This window comes from Pleurodeles waltl, chromosome 6 (assembly GCF_031143425.1).
Source record: "Pleurodeles waltl isolate 20211129_DDA chromosome 6, aPleWal1.hap1.20221129, whole genome shotgun sequence".
NCBI classification, from domain to species: domain Eukaryota; kingdom Metazoa; phylum Chordata; class Amphibia; order Caudata; family Salamandridae; genus Pleurodeles; species Pleurodeles waltl.
Genome location: NC_090445.1, coordinates 120723972 through 120750187, shown reverse-complemented (window position 1 = coordinate 120750187; position 26216 = coordinate 120723972). Strand labels below are relative to the sequence as shown.

Here is a 26216-nt window from a genome sequence, read left to right as displayed (position 1 = left end):
GGCCAAGTCAGGGTGATACACCCAGACTACCAGTGAGAGCCCGTTTAGCTGGCCCTTGCAGACTTTGCACACCCACTCCACGCTAAACTCCTCTGGTGATTGGCTATACTTCAAGGGGTTTCAAAGTGACTGCTCATACTATTTCACACCCCTCAGTTTTGTTCTCACACCTCAATAAGACTTGTATTCGTCGCAGAATTAGATTAGAAATAGGCGCAGAGGATCAGATATTTTTAGGAGCCCCCTGCTGGCGCTACCGAATGCCGGCATTGCCAAACACCAACAAGCAATAGCAAAGCCAATAGGTCTTGCGTATACAAGGGCTATTGGCAATGTGTTTTGCCATGTTCTACACCAGTGTAGCTGATGTTCAGCATGGCAAAAAGTTACTGGCATGGGGTGTTAGAGTGGAGTGTGGGAGTAGAGTGATGTAGAGTGGATTTGTTGGAGTGTCGTAGAGTGGAGTGGGGCAGTAGAGGGGAGTGGAGTTTAGTGGCAGAGAGTGTCGTAGAGTGGGGTGGAACAGGGTGGAGTGGGTTGGAGTGGATTGAGGTAATGGGATGGTTTCGACTGGAGTGAAAGGGTTGGGGGGATTGGGGTGGATGGGGTGGGTTGGACTAGAGTGGGGTGGATTGGATTGGATTGAACTGGATAGGAATGAAGTGAGGTGGATTAGATTCACTGGAGTGGGGTGAATTGGATTGGAGTTGGGTGGATTGGAGTAGGGGGGATTGGATTGGACGGAGGTGGACTGGAGTGTGGTGGGCTGAACTGGGATGCGGCCAGGTGGATTGGATTGGATTGGGATAGGATGTGGTGGACTGGAATGAGTGCGGTGGATCTAAGGGAGGTGGGTTGGATTGGAGTGGACTGAAATGGAGGTGGGTGGGGTGGATTGGAGTGATGTGTGGTGGGCTGCAGTGGGATGGATTGTCTTGGGGTGGGGTGGATTGGACTGGAGTGGGGTGTGTTGGATTTGATTGGGTTGGATTGGAGTTGATTGGATTGGCATACATGTTTTACACCAGTGTGGCTGCTGTTCAGCATGGCAAAAAGTTATTGCCGTGGAGTGTTAGAGTGTAGTGGGGGAATAGGTTGTCATAGAGTGGATCAGAGTGTTTGGGGTGGATTGGACTGAAGTAGGATGAATTGGACTGAAGTGGGGTGGATTGGACTTGAGTGGGGTAGATTGAACTGGAGTGGATCAGGCTGGGGTGGATTGGAATGCGGCAAGGTGGATTGCATAGGGTGAGGTGTACTGTACTGGAGTGGAATAGTCTGGGCTGGATTGAGGTGGGTTGGATTGTGTGGGTGGACTGGATTTTACTGGAATGGATTATGGTGGAGTGAGGTGAATTGGGATGGAGGGGGTGGATTGGAATGGGGCAAGGTGGATTGGACTGGGGTGAACTGGAGTGGCACAGATTGTTTGGGATTGCAGTGGGGCAGGGTGGAGTGGTGCAAGTTGGAGTGGGGCAGGTAGGAGTGAGGCAGGTTGTTTTGGATTAAAGTGGGGCAGATCGGAGTGGGACAGACTGAAATATATTGGAGTGGGGCAGATTATTTTGGAATGGAGTGGGAAATGTTGCTTTGGATTAGAGTGGAGCAGATTTGAGTGGGGCAGATTGTTTTGGATTGGAGTGGGGAAGATTTGTTTTGGATTGGAGTGGGCATATTAGAGAGAGGCAGACTGGAGTGGGGCAGATTGTATTAAAGTGGAGTGAGGTGGATTGGATTGGGGTGGGGAGCATTGGGATGGATTGGATTGGGGTGAGGTGGACTGGAGTGGGGTATATTGTTTTGGATTGGAATGGGTCAGATTGGAGTGGGCGGACTGGAGTGGGGCATATTGTTTTGGACTGGAGTAGGGCAGATTGTTTTGGAATGGAGAGCAGCAGACTGCAGCGGAGAAGCCTATTTTAGACTGGGGCATATTGGAGTGGGGTAGATTGTTTTGGATTGGAGTGGGGCAGATTGTTTTGGATTGTAGTAGTGAAGATTGGAGTGGGGTAGATGGGAGTGGGGCTTATTGTTTTGGGTTGGAGTGGTACATATTGTTTTGGATTGCAGTGGGGCAGATTGTTTTGGAGTGCAGCAGAATGCAGTGGGGTAGATTGTTTTAGATTGGGGCAGATTGGAGTGGGGCAGATTGTTTTGAATCAAAGTGGCAGATTATTTTGGATTGGAGTGGGGTAGATGGGAGTGGGACATATTGGTTTGGATTGGAGTGGGGCATAATGTTTTGGATTGGTGTGGGGCTGATTGGAGTGGGGAAAATTGCTTTGGATTGGAGTGGTACAGATTGTTTTGGCATGGTGCAGATTGTTTTGGATTGGAGTGGGGCGAACTAGAGTGAGGCAGATTAGACTGGAGTGGGTTGAGAGGATTGGAGTGGAGTGGGTTGGAGTGGATTGGATTGGGGTGGATTGGTGTGGGGTGAGGTGGGGTGGATTTTAGTGGGGGGGATTGAAGTGGGGTGGATTGGGGTGTACTGCTAGTCATGCGTTAAAACATATTTCAGAAATTACACATAATAAAGTAACAATGTTGCTTTGCAATATTCAGAAAAAGGTCACCCTCATCTTTTGAGAGCAGCGCCCAAGAGCAATAACAAAAGAAAACATGCATGCAAAGTGATAAAAACCGACATCGCAACTTATAATAAAGTTAGCTATAAAAACTAAAACTGTACAATTTTTTTTCCTACTGGCACATTTTTCAGTCACAAGCCTTCTGTTTGCAGGGCACTAAAAGTTTGAAAGAACAAAATAGTACCTCAGTTACGTCGGGACCAGTGGACGGGCACTGATTACATTGAATCAATCAGTGCTTGGTCCCGGCTCCACCCAGAGAAACAAAATAATGCTTGGACTGTAGTGACAAATTGTTAAGGTTGTTAACAAGAGTACCATGCAAGCCAACAAATGGTAAGCAACAGGCAGGCTCCAAATCTCCCAAGCTAAACGCATGCACTAGCAGAGTGGTTTCCAACCTGTGGTCCGGGGACCCGAGGGGGTCCGCGAAGCCTCATCGGGGGTCCGCGACTCCTTAGAAAATTAAATTATTTTAACAGATTAGGTCCCCAGCTTTAAGTAATGACTCAGTAAAGGGTTCCTGGATTCCAATATTGATCCAGTGGGGGTTCCCGGGTTCCAGTAATGATAAAGTGGGGGTCCACAGAAGTCAAAAGGTTGGGAACCACTGCACTATCACATGTACTCACAGACTCGACCCTAAAAATGCTTAGTCTTGATTCTACCACCTGCCTATTTTTGAAAACACTACATTTGCTGTCTCTATCTCACTCCTGAAAGTTCTTATTTTCTTCGCAAACTCCCTCCCTCTCACCTCCCTTTGCCAGGTAGTGCTGGTAAGGGTAGAATATTTTTTTGTCAAAAACAAAATTAGATTTAAAGAAAATACATAGTTTGTGAGGTAAAATAGAAAATTGAGCTGATTTCATGACTCAATACTGAAACGGCTTGTATTGCGCTACCGCTTTCACCATGGAAGTGTGGTATACAAAATGATTCCGACTAATTCGCAGTAGCCAAAGAAAATGGTCCTAATACAGGCACCTAGCATAATTTGTTGAAAGAGTTGCCACTTATTTTGCTGTTTATTCAGCTTTCACACTGGGAGTAGTTAGTAAATCAATATAGTCGAAAACTACTTGTCACTGGGCACAGAACGGTTTCCTTGTAGTGATTTGTCAGCAACTGCTAAATGAAAACCAGCATTTATTTTGTACACATACCGTTAGGATTCACTTCCGCTGCCTAAAAAAAGCTTTTCTCCCAGCCCTAGTTGCTACTATAGTACTGCAACTAACAAGCACCTCTGCTCATCTATGTGCTGGCTTGCAGTCCCATGTTCTTACACAAAAGAGACCCACATTTTAATTAACCACCACATGCTTTTAAGGGGATATTCAAGTGAAGCAGACAGAAAGACCAAGGACAACAGGCATCTACGAGTTAACAGGTTATTCGGATAAACTGTTAATTCTTTGAGGCCTGCAGTCGGCGTCTTTCGCAAATATGTCTGCTTGTAGTTCTTGCCATCTGCTGCATGAACTGGTAACACTTCTGAGGATGGCATGTTTGACATTTTGTGATCTAGTGGCAGTCATCAGAGAATGTGATGGCTTGTCTGCCAACCTTGCTCCAGATTCCTACCCCTTTATAGGTTTCATCTACAAAACAACGCATGCGCTATCTGTTGCAAGATATATTGGGCGCTTACCAAGGACATACAGGGGCTTGAAGCTTACCCTTTACTTATCATTGGTTGGCTTTCCTGTCACTCTCATTTGGGTACTTCTTATTCATGTGCCAGCTTGTCATTCATTGTGTCAATCTTTTGTTTGTCCCATCACTTTTGATTGGCTGGTGTCCTTGCTTTTCAAGCACTACTTTTTTCTTTTCGGTTACGCACTCCATGAGAGTGGAGCATGATTATCCAGCTGTCTCCCTTGTGCACTTCTCCCCCTCGGCACTCTGTGTTGTTCTCTGTCATCCATGTACTTGTCCCCACCCTCCCATGTTGCTGTGTGTGCTCCCCCCACCCACTCCACATGCTTTTACGCCTGTTAATTTCCTTCCACCCAACACAGCCATCTGAGTTGCTTTTGCCCCTCTCCTGGGTTGCTTACCCCTGGGATTGCTCCTTCTTCCATATTGCTTCTGCCCCGCCCCGGTTGCTGCTTTCGCCCCATTGCTTCTTCCCTGGTGCGTGCACATACAAAATGACATGAGCATTCATGTCAAATGTTTCTTTTTTTATTCTTTAGCCATGCTGCATAGCATCCAGGATGCTGCTCAGCATGGCTAAGAAGCATTAGCAAAGCCATTTAGTTCCAAAGGCAAGGCATGCTGGCTTTGATATACTTGCTATAAGGCTCCCTCTGCCTTCCTTCATGAATATAACAGAGCCGACACGTTTTGCATGCATATGAAAACTACACAGACAAAATTATTGTCAAGCCAGAGGCTCAGCTGGCTGACAGTGACAGATCATATTCTTAGCCAATCAGATATGTATGTCAGCTGTTTAGCCTTCCGCCCCCAAGCCAGTGGGACACCTATAAGTGGGTCGAGCTACTGATATCTGAACTGTGGAGCTCTGTCTCTGAGACTGAATGTTGTTCCATAACGACCACCACTACGACAGACCAGCACAGTATTAGTCAGTGTACCTACTGGAGCAGGCATTCGAATTAAGAGTAAACCCCTGCACCTAGTTGAAAGGGCCCAGGGAATGAGGGTGATCCAGCCAGAAACAACAGCTATTTATTAACTATCCAGGCTGGCCCTAATGAAACATACTATTAAGTATACTGAATTTGTCGCTATGTACTTTGCCAACACTGGAAGACATTCAGGGACACCCACATTGTGTCTGCTTTGCCATCAGAGCAGCCACCTGTAGGTGGTGAGGGAGGTTTCTTATTTTCACTTCGAGCTGGGCCCAACACAAATGCCACATTTAAAAGGCCATCAGCACTCCTTTTGTTCATGAAGCCTGGGAGATAGCAGGAACCTAACACCTTGAGGAGTATATTTAAGAGGAAAACAAAGACATTCAACTTGTTCTTACTTTACAAGCTTTCCAGCTTCATATTTAAGCAATATGCAAGCTCTGCAAGAACGTCAGATGTTTCTTCCTTTATGAGTATTTATAATAGTAACATTTTATACAGCAGTTATTTATTTTTCTTCAAATTCTTTTATAGTGCACTTCATGCCAATGGAGTGTCAGAATGCTTCACTTCACACTGATATTATATAGAAGCAATATATCACATAAGTGCATAAGCCAATGATTATGAAATGTTATATAAGAAAATAAAAGTTACAAGGTGCAGGAGTCACATACCGTCTACACTGATATGGGAGTCATTATGACCCTGGCGGTCTTCTGATCCTACTGCCAACAGGCTGGCGGTGAAGACTGCCACATTATAAGTGTGGCGGGTTGGCCACTGCCAACCAACCACATCTCCACTCATACCACCATGTCGGTCGGAACCGCCAGGCCGGAGATGATCATCTCCGACCCGGCAGTCTACAGAAGACCGCCGGCAGTATTAAGAGCCGCCTTTCCACCAGGGTTTCCCTGGCGCTAGCACCGCCATGAAAACCATAGCAGAAAGGCTACCGGTGACAGGGAATTTCCCTGACCCCCCCAGCAAGCACTAAATGGCCCCCTCTCCCCATACACAGCACCCCCCACCCCCGCATTCATGCACACAGACACCCACAAGCACCACGCATACACTCATTCACCTACACTTACATACACGCATACACTCACACGCATCCATATTCGCATTCACTTCAGCCCTCATACACGCATTTAACCATGCATACTCACACCCATCCAAACATGCACTCACACGCAGACAAACAAGCATTCACCACAACACTCATACTCGCATTCACCACAACACTCACACTCAAATACACACACGCATACACACTTACAAGCATACACACAAACACCACACACTCACACGCAACACCTCCCACCCTCCCGCCCACCTCCCCTGTCGGACGATCAACTTACCTGGTCCAGGGAGGAGGTCGTCCGGCAGGGAACGGGCGCTTCCACTGCCAGCAGGACACCACCAAGCCGTATTATCGCTCATAATACAGCGGGCGGTGTCCTACTGGCGGGGCCGGTGGTGGAACCGCCCAAGCGCCTCTGCCCGCCAGCACAACTACTGCTGGATTTCCACCCAAAATGTGGCAGAAATCCAGCAGTACCCGTGATATGGCGGGCAGAAGACCGCCAGCACTGGTGGTCTTCCGGTGCCCGTGTCTTTGACGGTCTTCATGGAAGACCACCAAAGTCATAATGATCCCCTATATGTTAAAAGTGCTTGCTTTAGAGAAACACAAGGGCAGGATTTAAAATGTGTGTGAGGTTTACCAAAAAGCAGTGGTTGGGGTTATCTGTACTACCATATTAATAAGTCTTTATCACTATCCAAATGATCCTCCTGGCTAGTAACTAAAATCGGGGAAAATATCAAGATTATTGTGGTTTACATGAAGCCCCTTTTATGCTAGTTCATAGCTCACTGTGCTCCTTTGCAAGGATTGTAACTTATGACCTGCAAATAACGCTATGGTCACTGTGACAAATGCATTAAATTAACCCACACACAAGGGTCTCTACGAGAAATGATCTCAAATAACCCACTGAGCTATCTACATAAAACATAAATCCGTGATCTGCATATTACGCTTTGTACTTTGCAGCAGGTGGATTAACTTTCCATGTTACATTATGGTGAGTCAGGCTAGACTAGAATGCACAGACCTCGCCTTACATACCAGTTATCCTACTGCTATGATAACCTGGAAATTGCTGGGTACACAAAGGTCTCTCAAGCAAGTGCCTTACCGATGTAAGATGTTTTAATATTAAGCCTGTCAGTGGCCAGATACACAACCAAGGACCGATTTACTATGGCATTTGTCCTTATTGCCAATTTCTTTGGGAAAGAGTTTTTAAAAATAACATGTGTAAGTTGACTGTCATGTGCCACTCCTCATGACTCTACCGTCTTTATGCTGTCACCCCATATCCCTCAATTTACTGGATGCCAGAATTTTTTTTAAATATTTCTAGCTCTGTTCGTCTTCCTCCCATTCCAGAATTATGCATGTGTAAGCATCCTTGCACATAACACTAAGCAATGATCGTCGTGTGTGCAAGCACAGCTGGGAGATAAGAAATATCCTTGGCAGCCAGTACGCTGTGCCCCAGTGGCAGCAAGCGGGGTTTAGGCATGCTGCTGGCCTCAATCCTTCACCGACCCTCCGCTGGGAGGATAACTACTAAAATGTGGTGTATTCTCACAAAAGGGCATCACTGTTGTCAGTGGAACACTGAAATGATGTTTTGTCCCAAAGTGATTTGTCCCAATAGGAGATAGATTGTCTCAGTGGGAAGGGGAGAAGGATGGCAAAATCTTAGCCTCGACTGCTAGCCAATCATAACAACAGACCTATCTTTCTGCTCCATGCTGAGATCTCTGTCTGCGCATTGCAGTCCATCCTCAATCTTCTCTTGTGGAGACGCCCAAAAGAGGCCAGCCACCAGAGCCTGTAGGACAGGTGAACAACAGCTCACTTTAGGTAGAGTTATGGTAAAGTTGTGGCTTCTGGTAGGGAGCTCTAGCACAATGTGCCCCCCAGCCAGATTGATCCTCTTCAGTCAGGTGCAACTGAAGAGCCCCAGTCAGGAGAAAATCAGTTTAGGGTAGCTTGTGTTATGGTTCAGGGAGCAGCTGGACTGGGATGGTCCTATTGGTGCAGGGTCAAGGCTGATTAGAATATGTCTGGGTTCAAAAGAATGATGGGTTGGAATGCTAACCTGAGCGAAATGCTAGTGTGCTGTGGAACCATCCCACACTTTAAATACAGAGAGGCATATTTACAAGGAAGTGGCACATCAGTCATGATCACGAGTCCATAAAGTTTCATGCGTCACACCGCACCCTCCTAATGACACCATGTGTGCGCCGTATTTACAATAGGGCTCACCATGGCGCATGTTAGGATAATAGCATCAAAAATGTTGATGGTATCTTGGTGCTTTGCAGGATTAGCGCCAAAAATTATGGAGCTAATCCTGCAAAGTCAAGGGCGACCCATTAAAAATAATGGCAGCGTCACTTTAACGCCTGCCTCAGGCAGGCATTAACAATTATGCTAAAAATGGCGCAGTGAAAGCTTGTAAATTTCAATGCGCCATTTTTACAGGCTTCCCTGTGTGGGAACGCCCCCTTGCATACATTATGCCAGGTGCAGGCATAATATGGCGCAAGGGGTTACAAAATAGCGCAATGCATGCATTGCGGCACTTTGAAAATATGGCATTGGGAAATTGCCTCCTTAACACGTAAAAAAAAGTGATGCTAGTGTGGCCAAAAAGGCGCAAGGGGCTTGCAAGCATGCCCCCCAATTTGCAACCAGCATGTTTTGGAAAAGTGGTGAAGCCAGGATTAAGCGTCAAGTCTTCTAGTGCCATGTCTAAAATGTTCTCACTGTCCCAGGTCTGGCAGGGGAGGTTGAGTTTGTCTGCACAGGTCAGTGAATTGTACACCTTGTTAGGGGAAGCTTTGTCTAGGAGTTTTTACAGAGCCTGCTACCTTAACAGAGCCTATTTCTACACAATTCATAATGTTTACAGATATCCTAACATAAAGAGTTTTTTAGGCTCAAGATTCTATTTCATTCCAAAATGTTTTGTACACTTGATTCACCAAAGGCAGCAATTGCAAGCAGAGAAGGCTAACGCCAGGGTGTGGTAGAGGGATGGCAACTCAGATACAGCATACCGTTCTCTCAAATCTATAACTCTTCTGGACACTGGGAGATTATTTGGAGGGCAGTACGGAGTGAAATTCTCAAAATAACTCAACAACTCAGTGTCCACATCACTGACACGCTGCACTTCCCCAACCCCCTCTTTACACCTCCCTTCGGCTACCACCCTCCTGGCATCAATGCAGCACTCGGTGACACCACAGACCATACCTTTGGGCCCTGAGAAAAGGTTTGTAAGTAGCCATGCTGTAGCATGAAACTCTGGGAAGCCATGAAGGTTAGTGTAATTACCTCTCCCCATTCTCATACAGAACTGAATGGGGTGGCCTGTAGGAGGAGGAAGAGGAAATATGTTATGACTGGGGCCACATTCTCTAGGCAGAATTCAAATCCACACCTGAGCTCAGTCACAACCCACTTAAAGATCACATTAGAAGGATGAATATGGGACAAATGGGCAAAGCCTTCTAGAGAAAGGTGAGGTTCCTTTACAGATATAGAGGGAACTCTTTGGGTGCCCCATACACGTGGTTTGCATAATGATGAGTCACAAGAAGAAAGGCATTATTCCATCATTCTCGTCCCTTCTACCGACCAGACACTGCCTGACTGGCATGAACTGCTATCATCTGGACGAGCATGTTGTAATGTGGCAATGCGTGGCACAATGTGGTCATTTAGGCGTGGTGTGCAGTGCAGTTGATGTAGTATTAGAGGTGTCATATTGCGTGATTTAGGGCCAGATGTAGCAAAGGTTTTTACCCATTCTGTCTCTATGGGAAAAAGTGTTCGTACGTATGGCCCTAAGTGTCATGTAGTGTGGGGTGGTTGGAATGTAGTTTGCATGTATGAAATTTGGTAATGTGGCTTTTATAAGGTGTAGCAGTTTTAAATTCCTTTGAACCCTTCCCCAGTTTACCTTCCTCCAAAAAAAGCCCTGGAAACAACAGATGTCAAAGGCACCTTTGGAGCATAAACAGGCCCTTCACTGGACTACTCTCCTCTTGCCCCATGTATGGGTCAGTATCAAGCTACCATTCACTGCGTTCTTCCTCAAAGAATGCATTAATATGTAATATACACTCCCTCTTCTCGACTCCAACAATCCCCGGACTTTAAAAAAAAAAAAATGTACCCTAGAAATTACATTGGCGACGGAAAACAGGTCTCCAAGGCATAAAATAAGATGCTATTAGGAAGTATAAGTACCAACGAGGTGAATCTCACCATCCCCACGCATAGTTTACCCAAAACAGCAACTGAAATACAAAATAAGGAGTCCTGAGAGAATGTGCCTACTACCGAAGGAAAACGTTACTTACCTGTGACAATACGTCTCCGGCTTCATGTCTTTATACATTTTTATCCTTTATGTACTCGCGACATCTAGTGGTTGGATTGAGAATAGGTGCACACGTTTTTAAAAATTAGCTTTCAGATGCTATGTTGTCATTTAAGCCCCTGCATGTGATAAAAGCGAGAGATAGAAGAAAATATATAAAACGTCACCTACTGGTCATCACCCACTTTCTTCAGCCATGCCACCTCCCGCTCCGACTGGCTGGAGGCCAGCTCCTGGGGAGAAAAACAAGAAAGTCTGAGCCTTTAAAAGTCCACATTTTACCAAAGCACACTCTGTCCTGACACACTAATTGCATCCACCCCTAAGCCTAGATGTGAAACCAAGATTTAATGTGGCAACTATTTATTTATTTATTTGTAGTTTTCTTAAGCGTGAACCAGACCAAGAAGAAGGATGCTTGCATAGAGGATGTTGCTGCATTAAATATAGACTTCACAGAGAAAAACGTAGGAGAAAATCATCGTGTGAGTTAAAACAATAAAACTCACATATTATACATACAGTATTTAGGAGTGTGGGGGTCATGTCCTATTGGAAGACTGGTGAGAAATCATAAAAAGCAAGAAAATGCAGAATAAAATCTAATATTTGTAAAGAAAACGTAAAGGAAAAAAGTAACAACTGCAAATTTAACAAGGAAAGTCCATAGTTAATGGGGAGAGAAGAGTGAATCTTAGGGAATACAGGACATTGAAATAGGAGGGATGTACCTAAAGAGAACCTAACAGAGAAGATACTGTGTTATCAAACGCAAAATTGCTATCAAAACCTGCAAGAGCAAAAATCAGCATATGTAAGATGAATCAACAAAATGTACAAATGTAGATTAACCTTATGGCGTATTCGTTTCCTGGCTGCTTCTTCATCTTCCTTACATACAAACATCTATCATTCCCTTAAAAACCTGAATCCTCCTCAACTGACCTCCTGGACTTGGCACAATTCATCGTGGACTATATGAATAAACTGACCACCTCCAAGTGGTCGAGTCTCCCATGCACAATGCCTGCACAATCTGGATGTCCTTTTCTTACAAGTGCCACATCCGGCCATTACTAGCTGTTAGCCATTATTCTGGTCAGTGTCGGGAATCAGGGCTGATGGCATCGCTTACGGCTTGGAACTGGATGAGCGTGGGTGAGTAAGAATCCACACCTGTTTGCTCTGAGTCTTTTTCAGGGAAGGAAACGTTGGTGGTCATTGCAGAGTTGGAACTGTCTGGACTGAGGGTTTGCGATATCATATTGGCAATAGGGTACAATACACAGCTGGCCATGGCCTCCTGCATGGTCTGGAGAGAAGGTGGCAGTCGTGGAAATCTGTGTATAACTTCCCTCGTGACCCACAGCATCTTTGGTAGGCAATCATGACAATATGCTACGGCACCTAGACCCTTGATAACCGAATCTCAAATTTCCATTGGCAAGAGCCACTAGTTTTGCCACAGATTTGTATTGGGATCACAGCGAAGCATTTCAGAAATAAGTGTTGTCAGTGGAAGTGGACTTTAAACTACTTTTAAACACTTACATTTGTTCATCCAAGACTGAGGGCTCTTACATGTAGTAAGGGCTGTCCAGTGATGGAAAACAAAGGATTTTTAGCCTGGACAATATTGCTCATGTTAGGTATGAGGATTCGACGATACACAAACCGTGAGTAAGACGTCGAAAACCACACAGAGGAAAATTTACAAGGCCCAGGGGACGCCACTGCCATCAGGCCATGGCTCCACCCATAAATTCCATCGAACACGGTATTATATTTCAAGTATGTTTACACAAATTGCAATGACTAGGGAACAGAAGGATATTAACATTGTTGACTATTTTGTAGTGCTACAGGAGTTAAGGGTAACTATCATTAACCTTCTACAGAGAGTGCATTGTGACAAAGCTTGATGTAGTTATTCAAGTCATAGAAAGAAGTGTTAGTGAATAAATATTTTAGGTATGCTCATTTAGGTTTCAGGAATTAAAAGTTCCACATCAAAGTACAGAGAGATGGTTACACAGAGCTATTGCTAAAGTGAATCCCCGAACGACTACACTTTAGCACAAAACATTATATTGCAAGTTACTAAAGAAATGTCTTAGGGACTTATTTACATGTTGGTGGTAAGGATACTCTATCGCAGTGGCAACAGAGTATCCTTACTGCCAACATAATGGGCCACCCACCTCATTTGTCCTGTTTATATGGGGGCGGGCCTTTGTTGTAACCATGGCGGAGACTACTCGTCTCTGCCATGTTTACACTCCTCCACCGGCCTGACAGAATAACAGCAATCCGGAGGTGGCCTCTATGTCCACCCACCTAATTTGGATGGGCGGACCGACAGGTCAGTTTTCACTGCCTGTTACAACCAGGAAAACCCTTAGGTAAAGGGCAGTGAAAACTGTCCAAATTCCCCCTCGCCATGGGAGATAGCTCCAATGGTGAAGGAGACATTGTTCTTTTTATTTTTGCTTTGCGATTTTCTGTTTGAAAATAAAAATGGAGGTCATATTGACGTAGCAGTGCATCAAGCTTAAAAAGCTTAAAAGAGCAGTGACAGGAACCGCTGCGCCAGAAATTTTCACCCCTCATTTTCTCAGTCAATAGTTAGTACTCGCATAGAAGACCCTTCCAACATCCCTGAACAGTTCTTCTAAATCACCACTCAAACTCTGGATAAACTTGCTCTTCTAACAAAAAGGAATTACAAATCATCCAAAGCCAAAAGTAACATGGTTTGTCAAAGAGCTCCAATTCTTAAAATAAAAAGTAGATCTCTATTAAACTGATGGAAAGAGTCTTGCTTAGCCTGATAGAACCTCTAATCACATCCATGAAAGAGGCAATAATACAGAGCAACCAAATCCATTTTTATACTCGAATCACCAAAGCTGATACTCTTTAAAAGAACTCTTGTTGGTTTACCAAGAGCTCATCACAGTCCCTTCAGCAATGCTTTAAGGGCAACCATCACAACAGCTTTACAAAGTCCTTAGGTTCTTTTTTTTAATAACAAACCCTTTGAGTGCTGGGCTCACATGAAACTGTAAACTTTGCACTTGTATAGCGCACTACTCACCCATTAGGGTCTCAAGGCGCTGTACGCATACTGCTGAGGAACCCCTCCTGGCTTTTCCCTGTGAGGCACCCACTCCTGGACAGCCCCAGGGTGAAGCCAGGCATCCAAGCACTGTGAGAGCCATTGTGGAGATTAAGCAAGCTATCACCCAGAGTTACAGAGTGGGACCCATTAATTAGATTAGGCACCAATGCAAGAATTATCTGACCCACCGCAGTGGGAATTGAACCCTGGTCCCGGGCCAGATCTCTGCATCAGGGTCTGCTGCTCTAACCATTTTGCCACACTTCTCCACACAAAACCTTGCAGTTCACTCCTTTCTTTTCCTGTCAAGAAAATGTTAAAGAATTTACACCACCAAGCACCTGCTTGCCCCTATTGGCCCTAGTAAAAGACAACAAACTCAACAATATCAACAAATTCAAACTGGTGGCCACCCCTTTAACCTCTATCCATGCAAAAACTATTAAACCTGGTCAATGTGCTTTAATGTAGATCATCAAAAAGTGTGTCAGGGCATCCATGTTGGCACTTGATGTCCTCAAGCAAATTACCACCTTAGAGACCTCCAGACAGCTTTCAGAGCACAGAGAGGCACAGGCAATACCACCATGAGAACCAGGTAAGCACTCCTCTCTAAAAGGGACAGTGGCCAAATCTGTTCCTTCAGTCTCTAAACCTGTAGGAAGCCTTTAACACAGTAGATTACAGCATCCTTCCCCTCTACTGGAAACTAAGGGCTCCTTTTAGAATTCGGCAGATGGTATGCTAGGTCAAAACCTAGGATACTCCACTTGCCACACTACATGCGCTATAGTCTATAATGCACTTGTAATACAGTTGACAGGATATTTGGTACTTTGCTGTGTATCCGATCTGCCAAACTCTAAATAAGGCTTTAATTTTGGACTGTGAAAAGTTGCACTTCAGTGGTTGAGATAATCCCTTTCAAGCAACATTAATCAATTATAACTCGGTCCATTCATATACAAAATGCTCATGTGATAAGTGTATCATGACGAGCCTCAAATACACATATGCGCTGCAAAAGAACCAGAAAACAAAAGGGAAGCGTCCAACTGTCTCCAACATGTGCAAAAAAAAACAGACTATTTTTTATTTCTGAATGCCGCTAAAATGGAGATCCTTCCGCAAACCCTTAGGCTTGTGTCAGATCCGGCTTCTTTCTTTGAGTCTTCCTCGACCCATTCTAATTCAGTCAGACATTTGGGAGTTATCTTCGGCACTGACGTTTCGCCACTCAAGTTAACCCTTAACACATGTTCATTCACTAACATCTCCATGGGATGCATCAGCTTGGGCAAAATGAACACCACATTGTTCTTGTTATAGTGGTGGCTCGCCACACATCAGTTATTGAAACTGAATTTCTAGGGCCTACCCAGATAAAAGCATGGGTAAACTGCAGACAACATTCCACTCTGCTGGCCAACTCATCACTCGGGCACAACAGAGGGTCGAACTGAAATCCTGCGACAGGTGCATGTGGCAGCTAGAGCTACCGTTCCATAGTGTTCATTCCATGTGGCCAAATTAAACGCCTAAGACAGGACTCCCAACACTGTACTCATGCTCCTAGAAATGTCATAATATTTGTGGGGGAATGGTGTACTCCTATTGGATTTAATGACGACACTGGTGGGTCAACGGGGAAGGTCGTAATTGAAAGTACAATGAATGAACATACTGTGGGGGGAGTCCGGACCAACTACTTAATGGTTGGGTAAGGGAGTACCAGGGACGGGTGGGGGTGTCTGGATTTGAAACTGCATGTATCTCTCTGTGATAATGCTGCATGCAATGTTTGGTGCCAAGAAAAAACTATAAAAAGCTATGGAAAATACATTGTACTCGAATCTATGAACCAACAAGGCCCCTCCCCTGGAACCTCCTCCCACCACATCTTCTCTGTAATACTAACATGACATCTTTTGCTAAACTACTAAAGGCTCAGCATGTCTTTCGTTCACAATTTGACCCTGTTTGATTCTTAACCTGTCTGTACTCTTTTGGCCCAAATTGACACTGCATCCAGGGCTCTGTTGTGCTCTTCGGTGTATGAGTGTGTTATAAAACACTACAATAAATAATCAAGCAGAGATTTACAACTCCAAGCCTGAGTCACAAAGACTGCGTGCACTCCCCCCCCCCCCCCCCCCCCCAAAGAAGAGCGTGATGAACCCCCTCTCTTAATGAGATTGAGCAGTGGGTGGAGGCCATTGACCCCTTCTGATAAATATAAATAATATGTTCACAGCTTATTTGACTTTGGTTAGAGATTGCTGGTCTCCAACCGAAAGCTCATAAATCCTTCCGTAAGAGGATAGTGTGATGGAGCTGTGGGGTGGGGCAGAGTTTAAATTGTAAAATAGTAAGTGCTGGTGCACAACACTCTAGTCAGAAGCCCACTGCCTGTGCAATTAAGTATTGCCAAGTCCAATACCAGGACGACGTAGTCTTTAATCCACCCCATGCCTCCTTAATCCACTTCCAGATCCTGCCTGTTCTTTTATTTCACTCTTTCAGATGTCTGCTGTCTCCCTTTATGATGCTTTTTCCATCTTTATCTTCCCACGTCTTTCTGTTTTGTGTGTTTTTCTTTCTCTTGCTCTCGGTAAATATCTGATGAGGAAAAATTAATGTCAGTCCCAAAACATGACTGCCCTTGCCCCCCACTGACTCAAAGAAAATACTGGGTGGGGGAACAACTGTAACAAGAAAGCAGGAAAGAATGGGAAGTAGGAAACGGAGGATGGGAGAGACGAGAGAACGATGGAGGATGAATTAATGGTAGGATGGATAGATGGTTGGAGAAAAGAATGGAAGAAAGGATGGGTGAATGATGGATAGATGGCTGGAGAAAATAATAGAACAATGGATGGATTGATGGATGGGTGAATGATGGATAGATGGCTGGAGAAAATAATGGAACAATGGATGGATTGATGGATGGGTGAATGATGGATAGATGGAGCAAAAGGGCAGAAAGAAGTGTGAGAGAAGGAAGAAAATATGAAAACGTCAGTAATAGAGAAAGAAATTAGGAAGGAAAGAAAAAAGGAGAAAGAACAGGAAGATGAAGAGAAGGAAAGGCGTTTCACATTTCCCTTTGGGATAGCAATCTCCTGAATGGCACTCGCTCATCGCACATTGTCGTTCATTGCCATTAGCGATACGGTTCATGCAGTGCTTAGTTTGTAAATAAAAACGTGCTGGTGCTCAAAGTCCTCATTTTAAACCCGCGGCTGCTGCAATTAAATGTGCGAGTACGGAATACTGAGGCAGCATACTCCTGAAGCCAACTCGGGCCTCTTTAATCCATTTACAGCCCAGCCACTCCCTGCCCCTTCAGCTCACTCTTGCAGCTTTCTACTTTCTCCCTTCCTGACGCTTTTTCGTTTTTCCCACCTTCCGTCTTTCCTTGTGTCTTTTGCTCGTAGCAAATGCTTGAGGCAGAGGAATAAGCCCCGACCCTAAAAAATAAGTGCCGGTGCTCAGCACCGGAAACAACAAGCACAAATTAAGCACTGGGTTCAAGGTAGGGGGTATTAATCTGGGCGTGATGGTTTTCTGATCCGTACCTGCTCCCGGGTCTTCTGTAGCTGCTTGAGCTCGGTCCGCAGGCGCTCGCAGTCCGCCTTCAGCTGCTCCTCCTGGCAGTGCGTGCTCTGCAGCTCGCGCCGGGCCTCCGCCAGCTCAGCCTCCAGGCTCTGCAGCCGCAGCTCGCGAGGCTCGTCGAGGCTCCGGGTGCCCTGCCAGGCTAGGGAGCGCTCCAGCACTAGGGCAAGAACAAGACAACGGTAAGAAGCGGGGTGCAGGCAGTGCCTAGGGAGCGCTCCAGCACTAGGGCAAGAACAAGGCAGCGGTGAGAAGCGGGGTGCAGGCAGTACCTAGGGAGCCCTCCAGGCACTAGGGCAAGAACAAGACAAGGTAAGAAGCGGGGTGCAGGCAGTGCCTAGGGAGCGCTCCAGCACTAGGGCAAGAACAAGGCAGCGGTGAGAAGCGGGGTGCAGGCAGTACCTAGGGAGCCCTCCAGGCACTAGGGCAAGAACAAGACAAGGTAAGAAGCGGGGTGCAGGCAGTGCCTAGGGAGCGCCCCAGCACTAGGGCAAGAACAAGACAAAGGTAAGAAGAGGGGTGCAGGCAGTGCCTAGGGAGCCCTCCAGGCACTAGGGCAAGAACAAGACAACGGTAAGAAGCGGGGTGCAGGCAGTGCCTAGGGAGCCCTCCAGCACTAGGGCAAGAACAAGGCAACGGTGAGAAGCGGGGTGCAGGCAGTGCCTGGGGAGCGCTGCAGCACTAGGGCAAGAACAAGACAACGGTAAGAAGCGGGGTGCAGGCAGTGCCTAGGGAGAGCTCCAGCACTAGGGCAAGAACAAGGCAGCGGTGAGAAGCGGGGTGCAGGCAGTACCTAGGGAGCCCTCCAGGCACTAGGGCAAGAACAAGACAAGGTAAGAAGCGGGGTGCAGGCAGTGCCTAGGGAGCGCCCCAGCACTAGGGCAAGAACAAGACAAAGGTAAGAAGAGGGGTGCAGGCAGTGCCCAGGGAGCCCTCCAGGCACTAGGGCAAGAACAAGACAAGGTAAGAAGGGGGGTGCAGGCAGTGCCTAGGGAGCCCTCCAGCACTAGGGCAAGAACAAGGCAACGGTGAGAAGCGGGGTGCAGGCAGTGCCTGGGGAGCGCTCCAGCACTAGGGCAAGAACAAGGCAACGGTGAGAAGCGGGGTGCAGGCAGTGCCTAGGGAGCGCCCCAGCACTAGGGCAAGAACAAGACAACGGTAAGAAGCGGGGTCCAGGCAGTGCCTAGGGAGCGCTCCAGCACTAGGGCAAGAACAAGGCAGCGGTGAGAAGCGGGGTGCAGGCAGTACCTAGGGAGCCCTCCAGGCACTAGGGCAAGAACAAGACAAGGTAAGAAGCGGGGTGCAGGCAGTGCCTAGGGAGCGCCCCAGCACTAGGGCAAGAACAAGACAAAGGTAAGAAGAGGGGTGCAGGCAGTGCCTAGGGAGCCCTCCAGGCACTAGGGCAAGAACAAGACAAGGTAAGAAGGGGGGTGCAGGCAGTGCCTAGGGAGCCCTCCAGCACTAGGGCAAGAACAAGGCAACGGTGAGAAGCGGGGTGCAGGCAGTGCCTGGGGAGCGCTCCAGCACTAGGGCAAGAACAAGGCAACGGTGAGAAGCGGGGTGCAGGCAGTGCCTAGGGAGCGCCCCAGCACTAGGGCAAGAACAAGACAACGGTAAGAAGCGGGGTGCAGGCAGTGCCTAGGGAGCCCTCCAGGCACTAGGGCAAGAACAAGACAAGGTAAGAAGGGGGGTGCAGGCAGTGCCTAGGGAGCCCTCCAGCACTAGGGCAAGAACAAGGCAACGGTGAGAAGCGGGGTGCAGGCAGTGCCTGGGGAGCGCTCCAGCACTAGGGCAAGAACAAGGCAACGGTGAGAAGCGGGGTGCAGGCAGTGCCTAGGGAGCGCCCCAGCACTAGGGCAAGAACAAGACAACGGTAAGAAGCGGGGTGCAGGCAGCCCTAGGGAGCCCTCCAGGCACTAGGGAAAGAACAAGTCGAAGGTGAGAAGCGGTGTGCAGGCAGTGCCTAGGGAGCGCTCCAGCACTAGCAGAAGTACAAGCAACAAGTTAAGAGGTGGGGTGCAGACAGCGCTGTGTTGGCCTATGAAGCCCTCCAGCACTGGGGGAAAAACAAGACACAAGGTAAGAAGCGGGGTGCAGGCAGTGCTGTGCTGTCCTAGGGAGCCCTCCACCATTAGCAGAAGGACAAGCAGCAAGAAGCGGGGTGCATGCTGTGCCGGCCTAGGGAGCCCCCCCCCCCCCCCCCCCCCCCCCCCCCCAGCACTAGCGGAAGGACAAGCAACAAGATAAGAGTTGGGGTGCAGGCAGTGCTGTGCCGGTCTAGGGAGCGCTCCAGCACTAGGGGGAAGACCAAGACAGAAGGTAAGGAGTGGGGTGAGGCAGTGCTGTGCCGGTCTAGGAGGTAGTCCAGCACTAGAGGGAAGACAGAAGGTAAGCAAATGGAGAGTGAGCAGTGCTGTGCCAATTACAGAGTGGTCAAGGGTTAGGGGAAATAAGAAAACAGGTAAGGAACTGGTGGCAGGGAGTGCTGTGCCACCCTATGATGTATTCCCGCACTACGGGAAAAACATCACACAAGGTAAGAAATTGGGTGTAGGAAGTGCCGTGCCAGTCTGTAAACTAATCCGGTACTAATGGGAAGAACAAGACACAAGGTAAGCATCTGGGTGGTGGGCACTGCTGTGCCAGTCCAGAGAGTGGTACATAAGTAGGTCGAGGAACCTAAAAAGGCAAGTCATGAAAAGAGCTATGGCCGGTCTTGGGATGCTCCCGTATGATCCCACAAGATGATATAACATAAGGTTTATAATACAACACAATACTTGGTAAGGAGAACATAACATACCGGAAGATAAAACATAAGATGACATAACATATTGTAATGTATAATATGCAAGATAGCAAGCACAGCCCAGGGCTTGCAAAGCATTCAACAAGGGCATTGTATGCTGTCAGTATTTCAATTGCACTAGGACGGGCACATTTTTGTAATTAATGATCTTGGAGGTGTGTGGCAGCCATAAGACTGCACCGATAGATGGCACTGCTGTGCTACTAATGGCATGGTAAAATGAGCAATAAACAAAATACATTATGGGCATGATTCCAAGTTGCATGGTACTATTAGGGTGCACACTCCATACCGGAAATCAACAGCATTGTATGGTAACACCTCGGCACTACAATGCAATTACAAATTAATCCCCACCTAAAGGGGCATATTAATACAGACCAGATTTTCTAGGTCAAACTGCTGGAATTCACTGTGGCGTATCCCAAAGCAGATGAAAAATGGGAGCCAGGGGTACCTCTGGAGGTGAGGTATGTGGGGAAGCAGGAAGAGCTGTGTGGTGGTCGAAGAATGCGGTGGGTGGCAGGAGAGGCTGTGGCCTGGCAGGGAGAGCACTGCAGGAGGATGGGTCTGGGCAGGGGCTAGTGCCTTACACTATTCTATGCACCTTTAAGATCTGGGTGCAGGAACGTGGGACCAGTAGTGATCAGGGGGAGCAGAATTCCACCAGGAGATGCTGCTCCATATGATTCCTAATTAGCTGATCTAAATGTTTTTTTTTTTTTTATGGGATCATGGTGAGTGCTTTATTGGCATATCCAATCTTTTTATGTGTAGAGTTGTCCGCCCCGACTGCGGAGACTCCTTAGTCGTAAACTTACTATTAAATCCATGTTTGTGAATACCAAAACAAACGTAAACTTGCATGAAAGTGTAAGTTTACCGTTGTGAATCAGGCCCCCAGTTTATGAATTATAGATCCAGGAAAAACCAAACTGAGATATGTATGAAAAGGGAATATGAAGAATTGTAAGATGCTTTCAGTCTTAATAAAGCAGAGTTGTTTCTGCCTGGATGTACCACAAGACCCCAATAAGAAACTCTGAAACAGTGCATTGATTTATCCAATCAGCTATATTCCCTGAAGGGGCCCTGTCCTCCTTTGTTAAGAAGAACATGGGATAAATGCATCTTTGTATACATTATGGAGAATGGAATATTATTGTTCTGAACCTATCGTTTTCCACTAAGCAATAAAATACTAAACAATTTCAGGAAGTTACTTGAGTGAGGAATATAAAGGAAGCAATGAACAGGTTACAATCTTGAGGGAAAATGAGTGAAAAACAGATATTGACCTCTTTGACCAATGGCCGACACATGCACAACCTCCCCAGTGCGTCTGTCGGCCAATGGCTGACACTAGGGAGGGCTGAAAAGGATCCTCCGGAGTCGTGAGGATCTCTTGGACCCATGTTGGTCCCTTCTGTTTCTTAGCTTCATTTTAGAGTTCATATTTTACACATTTTAGCTGCACCGCTTTTATTCATTTTTTATAACCAATTTTTATTGTTTTCAGAATTTTTTTACAACAACAACCTTTTAGTGCAGGTACAACCAGACAGTTCCATGTTATACATTTGTTCTGTGTATGCGCTTTCCTGTCCCCACAGGGGAGAGCGTGTGTGCTATTCTGGTTTTGCTCGATGAGGAGGACAGCCCAGTCCAATCTATGACAGTGTCCCAAGCCACAGACCCCATATTTTCTCATATTTCCGGGGGCATCCTCTCGACTCATATATCTGTTTCTCTTGGATTGCACAGCAGTCCACTCATTTTCTCCATTTCTGCAGGGATGGGCCGGTGGACGAGGTCCATGTCGCGGCTATGTCTCTTTTGAGCAATGCCGTCCCAATGAAAGCTTGGTTGGTCAGTGACCTCAACAACCCCTCCATAATCCCCAGTAGTACCATACTGGCAGAGAGTTGGAGCTCCGTCACTATTGTCTTATTTAAGTCCCCCAGAACCTTACCCAATAGATCTGTAGGGTCGGGCATGACCAGACCACATGAAAAAAATCTGCGTGTTCCCTGTCACATTGGGGGCAGCGGCTATTTGGCCATAATCCAGCCCGTGAGAGCCTGTTAGGTGCTAAATATGCTTTATGTAGGTAATAAAATTGTACAGTGCGTAGTTTTGCCGATATGGCTAGGGTCTTGGGGGCTTCTAACGCTTCCGCCCACTCTGAATCTTCCAAGGCCCCGGTCCAGGTCTCCCACCCGCTTCTCATCGAGTTCATGTCTCCTGGTGTATTATTGATCAGCATTTTATATAGTTGTGAAACCCCTTTCCCTCCTATGTTTCCCATTAGTAGTTTGGCTTCGAGGGGATTGAATTCCGGTAGCGGGCCCCTGGGGAGTTGTGTTCCTATGGCATGTCTGAGTTGGAGATATCTAAAATCTGTGTTCGGGATAGTTGGTACTCTGTCTGGAGTTCCTGAAAGGATTTTAGTGTTTCTCCCTTCCAGACCAGTGAGATTCCCAATAGGTCCCATTCTGCGAATCCCTCTAGTGCGGCGGTGGATCTCAACCACCTCCCTCTCCACAACGGAGACTGTAGGGTGATTATAGCATTCCACTGCGTGTGTCTCAGTGCAGCTCTCCACGCCAGGAGGACAGCTCTTGTTGTCTCGCCCATGCCATGGGGGAGAGGTGCACCGTATAGCGCATCTAGAATACGTGGGAAGCCTAGAGTGTTCAGCTCCACCTGACATGATGGGTCTGTCCACCCTCCATTAAACCAGTCATGCACCATTAGGGTCTGGGTCGCCAAGTAGTATAGGTATGGATCAGATATCCCCAGGCCTCCCTCGTATGTTCCTCTCCTGCAGTATCTTACGGCTACCCGGTGCCTGGTTCCTCCCCACAGGAATTGTGTTGTGACTGTTTCTAGAGTCCGAAACCATGAGCGTGGGATGGGGAGGGGGAAGTTCTGGATGCATATAGTAGTCTGGGTAGGATCATCATTTTATACAAGGCCGCCCGTCCCATTATATTCAGTGTTAGAGCCTGCCATCTTTGTAGGTCTATCTTGACTCGTGTTAGCAGCGAGTCTACTTTGCCCAGGTCAGTTCCGGCAGGAGGGTCACCCAGACGCCCAGGTATTTGAAGCTCAGTCTGCGGAAGGGTATTGTGTCTTGCCAGCCAAACAGTCTCGGGTGTTCACCAAGGGTACTAGTACTGATTTGGCGGGGTTCATTTTCAGGCCTGAGGCCGTTGCAAAGCTCTTGAGGAGCTGGAGGCTACGTGGGCCAGACACGCTTGGGTTGCCCATGTAGAGAAGAACGTCGTCTGCATAAAGGGCTAGTCTATCTTCTGTGGCATTTTCCCATTTCCAGCCACAGTATTCTGGATCTATTCGGGACATCTGGGCCTACGGCTCGATGGTTAGGGCAAAGAGGATGGGGGACAGCGGACATCCCTGTCTCGTTCCCCTTCTGACTTCAAAGAGTGTTGATAGGGTTCCGTTAATTTGTACCCAGGCTGAGGGGTCTGCGTATAGCTCTCGGGTCAGCTGACAGAACCTTGGTCCCAGTCCCGCTTTCTGCAGCACCATGAATAGAAAGTTCCAATCTACAGAGTCAAAAGCCTTCTCGAAGTCAATGAAGAGCAGTGCTAAGTCTCGGGGTAGTTTATGTCTTTCGTCAAGGGCTACATGAAGGCGGAGGATACAGTGATGGGTGCCACGGGCTGCCATGAATCCACATTGATCTATATGAACCAACTGTGGTAACACTATTTTGAGATGCGTTGCTAGTATATTGGCAAGGATTTTAACCTCACAGTTGATCAATGAGATCGGTCTATAGTCTGCACAGGGCATTGACTGGTGGCCACTATGGTGGCCTCGTCTATCCCTCTCGGGAAACGCCTCTGCTGTTCCACTTCTGTGAAAAGGGCCATCAGGTGTGGTATTAGCTCCTTCCTATATTTCTTGTAGTATTCTGACGGGAAGCCGTCGGGACCTGGGGTCTTCCCAGTTCCCAGTCTCGAAATGGCATTGTTTATCTCTTCCTCTGTCAAAGGCTCGTCTAGGATCTGCGTCTCCGAAGGAGGCAGTCGGGGCAGGGCAACTGTGTCAAGTAGTCTCCAGCCGTGGGCTGAGTCGACTGCGTCTGAGGCCCTATATAGTGTTTTGTAATAGTGGGTGAAGGCCTCTGCTATGTCTTGGTGCTTCCCGACCTTGCCCTGATCTCCGTCCCATATTTCGGAGATGGTGGCCAAGGCCCTGTGGCAGGAGATCAGCCAGTGTAGTAATTTCCCTGTTTTGTCCCCCCAACCATATATTCTTGCTGTGCTCGTTCGCCAGAGAGCCTTTGCTGCTTCTAGGGACAGGTCTCTGATTTCCTCCCTTATCAGGGCTAAATGTCTTGCCCCTCTCTCGTTGGGGTTCCTTTCTTGCGCCTGTTCTAGCTCTGCCGCTTGTTTCTCTAGTGATTCGATATTTTGAGTTTTTAGACTTCCTAGCTTTCTTATCAGGCCTCTAGCTGACCCTCTCAGGACTGCCTTGCCCACGGCCCACAAGACGCCAGGAGAGGACACTGATCTCTCGTTCAGGCTAAAGTAGTCAGTCTGCGCCTTTTGTAGCTGTTCTACAAATTCTTCATCCTGTAGATACCAGGCGTTTAGCCTCCACATGGGACGGTTCATCTGTCGGGCCCGGCCCAGAACCAGTCGGAGTGGTGCGTGATCGGATATGCCTCTTGCCAGTATTTCAATATGTGATAGGGCGTTGCAGTCTATGCTGGGTAGTAGTATTAGGTCAATTCGGGACTGTGAGCCGTGTGCCGCCGAGCTGTGAGTGTATTGCTTTTGTTGTGGGTGCCGCAGACGCCATGTATCACTGAGCCCCATTGCTGTCATCCAGTTCGTAAGGCCCGCCGCCATATCTCGTCTGTGAGTGGTTATTGGGCCTTCTATGTCTAGTCTTGGGTCCGGCACTGCATTAAAGTCACCCCCTATCACTGTCCTGAGGGCAGGTTCAGCAGAAGCTGGGTCAGTTCTTTAGTGGTTCCTCGTTGTATCATTGGGGGACTATATATACTGACTATATTGATTGTCAACCCCTCTATTGTACCAGTAATGGCCACAAATCGGCCTTGCTTGTCCTTCCATGTCTGCATCACTTTCAAAGGGAAGTAGCGGTGTAGAAGGATCGCGACCCCTCTCGAGCCCCGCATGAACCCAGCATGATAGATTCTATCAAATCCTCTTCTCGCAAGGAAGGGGCAGTGTTCTCCAGCAAGGTGTGTTTCCTGCAAGAGGAGTATCTCAGGTCGGTGTCTGTGTATGAAGTCAAATACTGCAGTGCGTTTAATTTTATCTAGCAATCCGTTTACGTTCCATGAGATGGTCTGTGTTGGATACATTAGGGTCTGTGTGTAAGATTGGCCTAGATCTACCCCGTGAGTGTGTTTGCTTTAGGTTTGGGGTGTCTCCCTCCCCGGTCTCCCTGCATATCTTTAAGGGCTGTACTATGTTATTATGGTGTGTCTGTCGGTTGTCCTGTCTCTTGGCCAAACTTAAAAACAGTAAACCTATCTATGGGAAGCCTATAAGACAGTGCTTAGAGACAGCGCACAAAACTTAGTGGCTCAAAAAAGATGTAGAGATAATAAACCATTGGGTGACATAGAGGGTAAGCTCCTGGAGATAGAAGGGGAAGCGATACTGATGCCCACATCCTCATTACTTCGACAACTCGAGTTCACGAAAGCAGAATACAGAGAGATAGCTGAAAAAGAGACGAAGACCCGCCTCAGGGCGACCCAGTATAGACTATATGAGACTGGAGATAAAGCTGGGAAACTTCTTGCCTGGCTTGGAAAGAAAGAAAGAGAAGCTAGATGGGTTCAAGAAATAGAGACCCAAGATGGGGTTAGAGTCACTGAAGATAACGCCATTGCGGAGACATTTGCACGCTACTATAGGGACTTTTATAGGGCGAGACCATTAGAAGGTGTGGATTCTATTACTGAATATCTGAACG

The 26216-nt window shown here is 47.2% G+C and overlaps 1 protein-coding gene across 1 annotated transcript in view; it reads right to left on the bottom strand.

Annotated features, from left to right (window-relative positions):
* The window catches only part of TBKBP1 (TBK1 binding protein 1), a 279179-nt gene that overhangs the window by 98174 nt on the left and 154789 nt on the right, over nucleotides 1-26216 (bottom strand). The window contains exons 6-7 of the mRNA XM_069237503.1: nucleotides 17383-17579; nucleotides 10855-10916 (exon numbers count right to left, since the gene is read on the bottom strand). Coding sequence (XP_069093604.1) covers nucleotides 10855-10916; nucleotides 17383-17579 — 259 coding nt within the window. The remainder of the gene's footprint in view (nucleotides 1-10854; nucleotides 10917-17382; nucleotides 17580-26216) is intronic.